General features: G+C 33.8%; 1 protein-coding gene across 1 annotated transcript in view; it reads right to left on the reverse strand.

Annotated features, from left to right (window-relative positions):
- Nucleotides 1–862: 862 nt before the first annotated feature.
- PTGFRN (prostaglandin F2 receptor inhibitor) overlaps nt 863–13521 on the reverse strand; it is a 93230-nt gene continuing 80571 nt past the window's right edge. The window contains exons 9-11 of the mRNA XM_070943640.1: nt 6820–6927; nt 2216–2521; nt 863–1029 (exon numbers count right to left, since the gene is read on the reverse strand). Of these exons, the coding sequence (XP_070799741.1) occupies nt 863–1029; nt 2216–2521; nt 6820–6927 (581 nt within the window). The remainder of the gene's footprint in view (nt 1030–2215; nt 2522–6819; nt 6928–13521) is intronic.

Below are 13521 nucleotides of genomic sequence, written 5' to 3' on the forward strand. Positions count from 1 at the left end.
CCACATTACTATTGTGATTAGTCAGGGTCTGTCCCTTCCCCAAATTAGCCATGTGAGGATAAAGAGGATTTCTAGACATTTGGCCACTGAATTAATAATGTAGTTTTCATTAGAATGTTTAGCAGGCTCCATCCAGTTTCTGAAATGTTATGTAATGACATAAAACCCACCAGCTTGAAAAGAAGAAGCAGGAAATCTGATGGTACTTCTCTAAAGACTTAAGTCTCAAGCATATCTAGCTGAAAGAAAACAATTGTGATTCTCAACAATAAATCAGAATGGAGTGGGCCCTGTAAGAGCAAATTTATACAAAGTACATTTTTTAAAAATCAGTTTGCAAGGCTGCTAAAGCAGCATCATTTAAAATGTAAAAAAAAAAATGAATTTGAATCTCACCTAAAACACAAGAGGGATTTTCCATTAAACATACTGTATCCAAAGCACAGAAACATTTCCTTCCTTCTCTAGAGATGTTATCTAGAGATCATTTAGTTATAAGGCAGACCTTTTAATTGTATGCAAACAATTTCAATTCCACCCTCCTATTAAACAAGAAAAGGGTTTTGCTTTTGTTTGTAAATCACAACTTTTGGTAGTGAATCTTATTTAAAAGTCTGTGCAACAGCTTTCCTTTGAAATAGCTATCCCAATAAAAAGTGCCATTGGAAAAAGAGCTAAATGCTGACAAACACACCATGTGTTCTCAATGTGAAACATTGATAGAAAAAAACAGCTCCAGATCCAGAACAAGATCAGATGGTTCTGTTGCCAGGGCATTTTGGTTCACCATACTCAAGTCTGAGTAAATCTGGCCCTTCCAAAATCCCTCCATCCCCAAAATAAGGCCATCAATCTCTCTTCTTCAGTCCATTTCCATAGACATAAGACGCCGACGCTCTCGCCTAGTTTCTTGAACTTCCTTCTTGCAACACCAACGAGAACTACAGTAGCCAATCAGACAGGATAAAAGTCCGATAACTGAAGATAGGCCAATGCCAATCAACAGTGGAAACTTGAAAGCATTCAGCACTGATAGTGAGAGAAGGAGAGAAAAAAAAGTAATGTTATAGACAAATCACATGGAGCAACAATTTTTTTTACATGAAAAAAAATAGTATTTCTAATCTAATAAGAACTGGATTTTGTGTGTTATTTGTTCAAAGGACCTCCTTTTATTCCTTTTCTTCTTTGAATTTGACCTGGACTAAGACCTAGATATTTCATATTCAATATGACTGAACAGCTGTTTACTGGAAACTAATTATGACACTGAATTGTCATTCCTTATCAAGCAAGAGATATACAATGGCATATTTGTAAGATGGGCCAGCTACCACTAAGAATGAAAACTGTGTATCACCATACAACCAGCTCTATCTAAACTGTGGAAATCTTTATTTGTCTCTCACCTAGGCAGTTTTTGAATGAATTTTTGTAGAATTTTTATTTTATTATTGCAAGATACTGCATAAGGTACTGATATTAGTGCTATTGTTATTTGATCTATTGATTCAAAAAAATCATATGGTTAAAATTGCATATTGCCTTGGAATTTTATTGAATTATGAGAAATCAGGGAGGCTAGTGAAATGGTGGCTCAGTGGCTAAGATACTGAGCTTGTCAATAAAAAGGTCAGCAGTTCAGCAGTTCGAATCCCTAGTGCTGCATAATGGGGTGAGCTCCCGTTACTTGACCCAGCTTCTGCCAACCTAGCAGTTCGAAAACACGTAAAAAATGCAAATAGAAAAATAGGGACCACCTTTGGTGGGAAGGTAACAGCATTCCGTGCGTCTTTGGTGTTTAGTCATGCCGGCCACATGACCACAGAGACGTCTTCGGACAGAGACACTGGCTCTTCAGCTTTGAAACAGAGTTGAGCACCGCACCCTAGAGTCAGGAACGACTAGCACATATGTGCGAGGGGAACCTTTATCTTAGTGAAGAGATGTTTGTACAAGGAAAGGCACATATAGTTTTTCTACCTTGCAACTAAAGGCTGAGGGTAGGGAATTCTTAAGGAAAAGGTAAGGATTTTGCCTCTCATCTAATCACATCCAATCCTTTTTCTTCTTATCCAAATTGCAATATACAATAAAACAAAAACAAAGAGGAAAGATTTGACATAGCTTTCTTCTAGACCCTATTTGTTGCTGCTACATGAAATAGAAAATCCTGACACAAAGTTAAGGATAAATTTTCAGTGAGGACACTTACCATCCATCTTCACAGTTACAAGAATTGCTTTAGATTTTATTTCCTTTTCCTGTTGCCAAACACCTGCAGCTGACCTCACCCAAGGATTTACCAAACAGAAGTGGTTGCCAAAATCATGGTCTTCACAGCCATGAACTCTAAGCCGGTACTCCAGAGGGGAAATTCTCTCTAAGCTGAGATCACTGCTCCCATTTCTTCTTGCCTGTGTCACTATCCCTTTCCGATCTAGTGAAGCTAGGAAAACAGGTTCTTTGTCCATTGCAAAAGAGCGTGTGGCAAACCAGGAGACATCAAATGACATGTCATCTGGAATTGAAAATACAATAATAAACCCCAAAATAAGAGCAGGCATTTTAAACAATAACTTCAATGTTAAACTTCCTATCCACAGAATGAAGGGTTAAGATCATTTGTTTAAAGAATTTTTGCTAGACCAATATTTTTAGGCAAGTGTCAGTTTCTCAAAGCAACTGAACAATTATATCAAACCTAAATTCCTCTGTACTTATTGCTCCATCATAAAAGTCAACTTGAAGTCACTACCACTACAATTACTTTGGTCCTGCCTCTGGACTTGAACGGATTAGACTTTTTCCTCAACTTTCCAGGATACTATGACTTTTCCTTACTGTTATTACTACTACTCCCTCTTTTTTTGGTAGGATAAAATGATCAGCTCTGAGAATGGGGATAACAGAGTTGAACAAATTAAATGTTACTTTAATATAGTTGGGCTGAAGTTATACTGCTTTTTCAATGTAATAAATCAGTTTTCACATCTAATTTATAATGTTGTTTATCCTTTAGTTTCATTGGTTTAAATTACCTGTAAAATACCTTATTTCATATATACATGTCCAAAATTCTTCAGGTGCTTTCCCAAAAATGTTCTACCAAATGTAATGATATGACTGTGGTTTTAGAAATGTCTTCCCAGAGGTACACATACTTTTAAAATGTGTGGTGTATACTTTTTATAAGAACCTATCCAAAATACATGTAACTTAAAGACATACAAATGTCATAAATATATCATTTTAGTTATATAATATTTTATACATAAATTAGTGCTTTAATTACTGGCTTGGCCATCAAAAATAGACAGCACTTCCTTTAACAGAACATAATGGGACTTTAACATGTCCCATTATGTACTAATAACTTCCTGTACCACTGACCCAATTCAAATAACCTTTTACCTTCATATGTATATAAGGTATATGTCACTATATATGCCAATTTTACTAAGGAATACGCTCCCAAGAGCCTACACTGACTTCTACCTCTAATACAGAATGACAGCTAGTCAGAACCCATCATTTTTTTGTATTTTAATAGGAATAATTTTTATAAATCCATGAGTAGATCTGTACTTTTAAGTTCATTAGTTGTTGGCAGTTTAATTGTTGCATTCAATGTAGAATATCTTCGTGTATCCCACTGTAAGATGGAAATCAAATGTGGGAACTAGTCTGAATAAATTTGCCACACATTCCTACAAGCATTTGTAACACTGTCCTAGAGCATAAAGGTCATTATCACAATTGGTGAATACAAAGATGTGAATTAGACGTGTCCTTGACAGCAGAACGGCTTCAACTACTTCATTGTGTATATGGGAGAGTTATGAGAAATATACTGAATTGCATGTACTGAAATAGTTTAAATGATAGTCAACTGGTGAAAGGTGCTTAATTCTACTTTTATTTTTTATTAAATTTCCTACTTTTCCATCCTTAAAGTGGCTAATTATAAATTACATAGTATACTATTAAAATGATTTTATAATATAATGATTCAGACTATGCAACATTTTGTTTTTCACAGGTAAAGGTTCGTTTGCAATGTGTAGCACTCTATCTGCCTACAGCTCATTAAAACACCAAGCCTCTTTCCAACATTGTGAGGATGTTTTAATGAATCACAAGCAAAGGCTGTGTTCCTACTGCTGTGTGTTCCAAAGCAGCACTTCCAAACTGAATTTGGAGAAGTGCACAGCCTAATAGCAATCAAGTAAGAGCAGCTACAAGTTTAATTCAATTGGTACAATATTAAAGTGCAGGAGTTCTTTATTTTAAAGATTCCCAATGCTTCCATTCTAGTAAGACCATAGGTCCAGTTATCTGAGTGGGCACTTGCTTCCAGTTTTTTCTGCCCATCTAGTGTAACCAGGCAGGGTGGGTATGCTGCATGTCCCAGTACTTAAGCAGTATTATCTTGATGGGTCCATGAAGCATTGCCTGCCGTCTAGAATAATATCCCTCCCCCCCACCCTCAGAGATCTATATGGCCCCCATCCTAATAATGCTCAGGAAGCTATTAAAGATGCTTCGGTAGGATGGACTTACTTTGGTGTTATGTTCTTTATGGGGATGTTCATAATTCTTTTTGTTTTCCATATGTTTAATTCTGAGATGTCCAAAATAATTGGCTTTCCCTATAGCTGCCTATAAATTGTATGAATAAATATTGTAATACACAAAAACTCAGTTAATATTAATTCATTATTGTACTACAATGCAAGCTTATGCATATCCACTTGAATATGATATGAGATCATGTATTAGGATTTAATTCTAAATAAGTAATGTGAATATCATTGTGTTGCAAAAATTTATTCTGAAGTATACTAAAAGTGTGATATGACCCGACAAGGAATTCTCTGTATTTTGTTGTGTCTTGGATACAATTGTACCCAGAACAGATAGTCTCTAGATGCCACAAGCCATATTGGGCTGAGTAATAGCCAACAGTTGAATTTTATTCAGAAAGAAACTGATAGCGAGCTCCATTTCTGTAATAATGATATAATATAATAATAATGGGCCTGGCCTATTATTATTTTGAAGCTAAAGTTTCTGGTATCTTTTCAGTCAATTCCCTGTAATGTAAATTATACTGCAGTCCAGTTTAGAGATAACAAGCCAAAGGGACTGCATTCAGCACCGCCTTTTCTTTTAATGGCTACCTTTGGTGCACCAGCTGGGTAACGGCTTGATTGGCAATGGCATACACCTGGTCTTTGTGACTCAGCCTACTCATTTAAGAGTAATGGAACTGCTGAATGAATTCATTTTCAGCTTTTATTATTTTTATAAATAACTCAAATATATTGAATTCAACTTCTGTTTTCTCAGAATTCTGTGAGGTGAGCTGGCAGAGAAAGTAACTGACCCAAAGTCATCCAGCTGGCTTTCATGACTAAGGCTGGACTTGAATTTCTGACCCTATCTAATACCACAATTAACATATTATACGTGAATTTTATGTAGATTATTAAAAATATAGAGTGGTGCTTAAAAGTTTGTCTATCCTACTGAAGTTTCAATTTTAAAATATTTTAAAAATATTTAAAATATTATCAGCTGTCCAAAAAAGTTCTGAAATTAAATAAAGAGAACCCAATTAAATACATGGGTCAAACATTATACTTGTTCATTTATTTATTCAAAAGAATTCACAAATTTTTAAGCACCATTGTAGATATGAGGAGAATATGGAATGAAAAATGCATGTGAATGTGATATAATCGTGGATATTCTCACAAAAACTAAGCAGGATTAAATTTGGGTAGTACTTGGATGGGAGATCACCAGGAATTCCTAGTGTTGTGGACTTGTTTCAGACATTGAAAAAATAACCTAAAATCAGGAATGGTAAGTCCTTTCTATATTGTTGCCAAGAAATCAACATGGAAGTGTCCATGTGGTCATCAGGAGACTTTAAATGGATAAAGGAAATTATACTCAGTGTGGGACTTTTAAATGTGTTTTCAACCTGTAATTTTCTTAAACTTCATTAATTGCAGTAATATTTATTACTTTTACTGAACATTAACAGTGCAATTAAACAGTTTTCCTGCAAACTGAATGCTGAACTAGGTTTATTATTTATATGCACTGACCTGAACATTTAAGGAATGGTTCACATAGAAAAAAACATTTGTCTCAGTGCAGTAAGATTTTTTTCTAAATATTCTATTAGGCACTTTCAATACATCAGGACAAATATTAAGAATTAAGAAAGAATAGACAGATTCTCCAAAATGTTTTCTCAACATGCTGCAAAACAAACTTAATTTGTAGAAGTGAGCACTACACTAAATAGCTAAGGCCATATTAGTATGCTGAACACCTACTGGAACTAGACAGTTTATTCAAAGAAGTGTCCTCTGAAGTATACTGAATTTTGCATGACCACAAATATGATGATGATTAAAGATGACCTTTAAAATTTAAACCCTTTGGACCCTTATAAAATAAAAAAATGTAGATTTTCCTGAATACCTGGGCAGTTCCAGATGCTCTGTTCAACTTGATTAAATATTCAAAATTCACTGAATATGCTGATAAGTCCCATATTAATTAGAAAAAAAAACTTCAATTGGTATTTTTTTGGTACACAGAAAAGTAAAATGCAGCTTTCTGATTTAGCTGTAAACCTGGTACTTCACCCACCACTACTCGGTGTTTGCACAAACATCTTTTAGGGACAATCTAATACCAGATACTTGGCTATGGGGATGTAGGCTATAAAATATTCCACAAAATTTCCTTGATAAACAAATAAACTACCGAAAAATGGAAAACATATTCAAATCATACCTGGATCAAGTACTGTTGTTTCAATGGTGATGATGCAAAGCAAGTTTACCAGATCACCCCGATAAATGGTTGGGCTATCTGAATGCACTGAAACATTAAAAACAGGTCCTAGGAAGAAAGAAAAACAAGTGTTTATTCTATGTTGCTGCAAAAAAAAAAATATTGTGCTATATACCTATGCAAACCTGTGTAGTCAAATATGTGCATAAAAATTTGATCTGTGATCAAAACCTCACAGAACCAGTTCTTCATGCTTAATAACAAAGTATATTTTATGATGATGATAAACAAGCACTGCCTAAAAGATTTCTGAGCCTTTAAACAGAAACTAACTAACTAACAAATGAAGGTATCTTTCTATAACACATATTTCAGCCTGAGAGTGGCATGGAAACAAAAGAGGCAGCAAAAGATACTCTGGAGCAGAAATGTCCAAGGCACAGTACCTTGGGCCACCCAATTTTTTTTTTTTTTTAAGGAGTAGAAGCTACTTATTTTCATCCATTTTAATTTTAAAAAAAAACCAATCACAAAATGCAGAAACCCCGAACATCAAATTAATGAACTTCTCAGTGAATATGTGACTATAGATATAGATATAGATAGCTTTATTGATTAGGCTATAGGCCATATCAAAGATGTGAATATTGAAAACAAATTAAATATAACTTTAATACTATTCTTTTTATGGAAGAAGGGGCTAGGATCCACATAAATTATAATATAATCCCTGTGAGGTGAGGAATGGAAGGATAGATATGGAAATTTTTGCATTAGCTTTAAAACTTTAAAACGGCTGCTTGTTGTGTGAAGTAAAATCTCATGGACAAAGGCATACAGCATAAGGATTTAAATGAATGAGTTAGAAATGCAAGATTCTAAAGGATTGAGTCAAATCTGGGACTGGACAAGAAGCTAATGTTAGGATTTAAGAGTATTAGGAAGTCAGAGTGAATATATAATGTTGAATTAAGACTTCTAGACAATGATGCAGGACCAAATGTAAAACTGAAAAGTTAGTGACAATAATGTATCAGTAATCGAAGATTTATAGTAAATACTTTTGCTGAGAAGAAAGAGACATATGTAACTGAAGTTTTGTATACAGAAAATCATCTTGCGATAGACCAAAATTGGAAGGAAAGGACAATAAGGCAAAGGAAAACTAAGAACATTGTGCCTGTTCAATAGGACAGAAGGTATTTTCAATTGCTAAAAAGTACTCAGGGAAAATAAAACTTAAGAGGAAAAGTAAGGTGTGTGGTTTTAATAAATAATTGATATGGACTTTGACAAGCAACAAAACACCATAAAGTCAAGCTTTTATGCAAGATTATGGGTAGGTGTGCCAGACACTGATCACCTTGATTCCATAATTTTTCATTATAGAATCATTATCACTGTGTTTGACATAAAAATTTGATACCACTCAGACTTAGTTCAATTTTTTAAAGAAATCTGTTTCATTAGTTAACATTTAATAGGAACTCATAGAAGACAGCATTAAAGATTATTGTGTATCATTTCCCACATGGAGCTGGAAATAAATACGAATCATGATTTGAGAACTAAAAAAATTGAATAGAAAAAGTGTTTAAAAATATGGAGAAGTCCAACCCACTTGGAACTACATTACTCCTACAATTTACAGTCAGCTATTGGTTAAGGAAAGGAAAATGAGATAAGAACTTTTTCTGTTTTCAAATATTTCCCTTTATTTTGGTGATGTCTGTATGCCAACATTTCCCTACCTGGCTTTCTCCAGATATGACTGGTAGGAACTGCAATTCTCTTTGGAGAATTGTAGAAATTGCAGTCTAAAATATTGGGAGGACAACTGCTGCTCTAAGCTTATTCATGCTACACTAGTTGGGTTTTTGTTACAGCTGAATCAAGTCAGTAATCTCACAGGAGACATTCAGGAACACAACAAGTTTCTATTAAGAATATTATTGATTTGAAAACTACATTACTTTTTTGCCAATGCTGAATCAGCTGCAAGAATCAAACATACGTATTGCAAAGTAAAGTGTGGTTGTATTTTTGTTTTTAAAAAAAGTAAAAAGAAAACAAGGAAAATTAATGCACATTTCTTTCACATATGAAGACTTTGTGCAGTCTTGTGACTAAATTTTACTATAATGGAAAGAATTACTGCCATACCAAATAATTCCTAATTATTCAAAATTAACAATTTTTTTCCTCTTAACTGCATATTTGTAAAAAATAGAAGTATGAGACTTTGTAAGCAACCAGGGTAAAGTAATAAGGAGGATACAAACAAAGGAACAAGGAAGTTACTTTATTCTTTGCTTTTAGATAATGAAATCACAAAATGAACAGAAGATGCTGCAAATATAGATAATCAAAGTTATTTCATTTTCACATCAGCATTAGACTGGTGGTCATTTTTCTTTTAGTTAAGCTGAAATGTCTGTACAGATAAAGCAACTCCCACACAAGTAGGATAAATATTTATATGTATTAAAACTGTTCTGTGTAATTTCCAGCTCACTCAAAAATAGTTCTATTTAAATTAATCCTGTATCAAATTCAGAGGGAATTATTGTATTTTTCAATACCTTACTAAGCTACAAATGGAGATGAGGAAACCCAAATGTAAGGTCCTGATAAGAGTATTTCCGCAGCGGTTACTGGCAATATTTAAAGCGAGATTCATGGAATATGTTTTTCCTATTCAGTATCATTTGCACTTAGAATCTCTTACACATAAACCTCTTAGTTCTGCAAATGTACAAACAGGAGAAAGTAGAAAAAATAATGAATGATAACTATTACAAAAATATTTTTAAAAAGGAAAAAAAAGTTATATAGCTCTATCAGTTTAATGGTCATTTGCTACAAATATGTGGTTCTCAACTACAGATAACCTGCTACCTTCCAAATTAACAAACATTATTTGTCTATTTAATTATCAGTTAGATAAATTTTACAAAGGTTATTCGGATTATTCTCCAGGAACTCACTTTGGACAGATAATCTTGGAGTTGATGGGAATAATGGATGCTGGTTCAAGTACCAAAGCAGATAGTTTCTCTCATCTTCACTATAAAATGCTCCCCTCAGCAATCTGTCCAGGATCTTTAAAAAGGTACATTTCCTAACCAAATCTTTCCTTGTGCCCTTGCTCTATATAATCTCCTTCTTCCTTCTTTCCAATGTGATTCACTTGTTAAGCAATGGGAATGAGAAAACGAAGGTCGTCTTTTCCCAGACTAACAGGGGGAAAAAAATGGATGAAGAACTGTGAAGTTCAACAGGGGAAGGTGAGCTTCAGTGGTTAGACAGCTAGACTTCACAGGAAACCTTTATATTCCAGGCTATCTTAGGCAAACCACAAGAACAATTATTAACTTTCAGTAAATTATCAGTTTTGGAAGAACATTATATCTTTCAGACGAATTCTTATGTTGGGGCAGTAGGGATGGGAAATTTTTTAAAAAAATCAAGAACTATGTTTCAATAGAACTAATTTGTTGTTGGTACACAATGGTTTATGTTAAAGAAATTAAAGAGACCTGAATAAAAAAAATTAATGTAGAATTTACTCTGACTCCCATTTTCTTTATTTCTAACACTTTCCTGAAGCTATTATCCTTTTCTGTCTTTCTCAAGAATCTAGCAGCAGGGAAGAAATACCTGAGATCTGATAGCCTTTTTTAAAAAAGAAGTCTAAGGCCTAAATGAAGTTAAGCCCACAAGCTGCTTCCCCGGAAACTGGCAGTTTCTTAAGATAGTAGACAACAATATAAAACAGTGAAGGAATTTACTGGAAAATTTCATATTTTGGTGCTACTTGTTATCAAAATAATACAACATACATACAACATATGCTAAATATCAGGATGTGTTAACAGTCCCCATTTAGTATGCCACTTTATTGTAGTATATTTTCTCTCTCTCTCTCTGTGTGTGTGTGTGTATAGTATATAAACTTTTATTTTAGTTTATAAAAATCTTATTTATAATTAGGGCCTCTTAATATGAAAATATTTTTTTTAATATTGAAAAACTTTAAAATAGTTTTGAGGGCTATGTAACAACAGATTCTTTTAGCTCAAGAAATGTGTTTTACCCAAAGAAAAGGTTCACTGAAGGTAAAGCATTATAATGCATTATTCCTCACAGGCAAAGCCTAACACTGTCTTCAGTCTTAGTTCAGGGACAGTGAACCCTCCAATGACTCTTCTTGTAAGATTTACAGAAAAGAAGGAAATGCTACAAGGGAAACATCTTATCACACAGAGTAAATCAAATGAAAGAAAGGCATCCAACTATAACCCAACTGTCTCCTCAAGGAAGAAAATAATGAAAGTCTATGATAAATAAGAATTATTATTTAAAAAATTAAATAAAATTGCTTTAAAGAGATTGCAAATATTTTCTTAAAGAATAATTTTGTTAATTTGAGCATGATAGCCCTTAGAGTGAAGCACTAAACTATATCAGTGTCCCCTGTTAGTCATTTCTAGCCTCTGTAGAGCCTCCTTTGCTAGCTGAGGAATTCTGGGAGTTGAAGTCCACAAGTCTTAAAGTTGCCAAGTTTTGAGAGCCCTGACCTAGAAAATAAAGTAATCACTTATCAGTTGTGAATAGTTATTGTCTATAAAACATAAAGGCATTTTCACACAAAAAAACCTTGCTCTATCAATGTCCAATAGCAAGTCATAATTATATAACAAAAAAGCTACACCAGAAGTTGCAGTAAGGTGGGATATTTAATTAATGATTATTATTAAAATTGTTTGCCATACAAATTTTGATATTATTCCACAAACTGCAAGGGTTTATTTAAAAGTCATCCTATATTAAAACATTTTAAAGATTTTTTCACCAAAGAAATGAGTCAGAAAGAAAGGTGTGTGTGTGTTTTGCTGGTAGGAGGGTTCAGACTATGCAAACTATGAACACAGAGGAAGGTCTAATTAGAAGAAATAAACAGTATAAATAAAATATCTCCAAGAACAGCCAATAAAGAAAAAGAACCATTACTTTAGCTATGTAGTTGTCCAGCTCCAGCATTTTTAGTTGATCACTGTAAGAAAGAATAATTTTGAGAATTCTGCTTCCCACCACTTTTTGTTTTAATTTTATACTTAAGAGCAAACACTCCATTTCTTTTCTATTTTCCTTTTGAATGAATGCAAAAAGCCCAAGTCTATTTAATTGTAAATTAATATTACCTAAAAGCCAGCCCTACAAACTGTTTAGGAAATAAAGTAGCAGTATAAACCAAGTAAGGGAAATATGGCTGTGATATCTATTTATTTTGCATTACAGTGAAATTTAGCAAAGGTAAGTCACTTGATTTTCATCTGACTGAGAAGAAAGCCTAAACCATCTTCACTGTCACATGCATACTTTGAAAGCTCTACAGAAGATGGAAGTGGACACTCATGTTTATAGTCAAAGATACAGAATTCAAAACAAGTTCAAAATTAAGAAACAAATATTGCTTACTGTGGGACATACATAAGCGCACTGACAATTTATTGCTGAAGATATTTCAGTTAACATCTATCTGAACATGCATGTTCTCAAGAATATAACTTGTAATGCTTTGTTCAATGGACTATATAACTTAACACTTGTCTTTTCTCTACATGCCTTTCCCATTCCATATTAATCTTGATATCAGACTTTTAAGTATAAAGACTGAATTAGCATCTTGTCATTTAATATACACACAGTCCTCTTTTAAAGAACATGATTCCATGAATAACTAGATATTTTTTCTGCATGCACTGTTTTTTATTAAAAATTAATTATTCCACCAAATATTAGAGAAAATGTCTATACTTTAACTGTGGGCATCAACTGACAAAGGGCCATATCATAATTTCTGAAGAATATTTCCATCCAAGGGTAGAAAACAGAAATCGTTTTTTAATGTTTTTTAGGAAAACAGCAAAAGAATGGGGATTTGTGAACATAATACCAAGGGTATCAAGTTCAGGAAAGGCTTGCCTATGTAGTTCAGCAACATCTACTTTGCCATGAGGCTATACTGATGGAAAAGGACTAAAACATAGTTCTCTCCCCACAACTACTAATCAGAACTTATGATGCTCTAAATCATGGAGTTGCATATAATCATAATATGATTTTCCTACTAAAAAACTTGCTTTATACAACTGCCTTACCATTAATATAGATGGATGTGTCAAATTCATGGCCCACAGGTCTGATGCATCACACGCTGACCATGCCCACCCCAGTTTTAGCGAAGGGGCGGAAAGTTGTGATATGTCACATGACGACAATGTGACACCACAAGTTTGACACCCCTGATATAGAGAGTAATGCAAACTTCGAATGTCAATAATTTGAATCTACAGGAGTTCTCCAAACCAAGAAATATTGTCATACTACAATTTCCATTGCTCATATTCCCTTTGTGGCAAGATTACCGAAAGAATGAGGGCTGAACAACTGCATAATCACTGAATGAAACTGGGATTGTTTTATTGCAACCTAGTTTTGGGGCTTATTTCAGGATAGAAACTGCCATGCTCACTCTGATAGGTTATCTTTCATAAAAGAGAGAAGCAGGACATTTTAGCTACTATCTCTGTCAAATTCTCAACAACATTTAGTTTCTTGAACCATGGTATCTGACTGGATGATTCCATGACTTGGAGACACTATGGTGTTGTAATGCTTTCCCTACCTGCACAGCCA

This window comes from Pituophis catenifer, unplaced genomic scaffold, assembly GCF_029215685.1.
Source record: "Pituophis catenifer annectens isolate HBS135680 unplaced genomic scaffold, rPitCat1.0.hap2 SCAF_4, whole genome shotgun sequence".
Lineage (NCBI taxonomy): Eukaryota > Metazoa > Chordata > Lepidosauria > Squamata > Colubridae > Pituophis > Pituophis catenifer.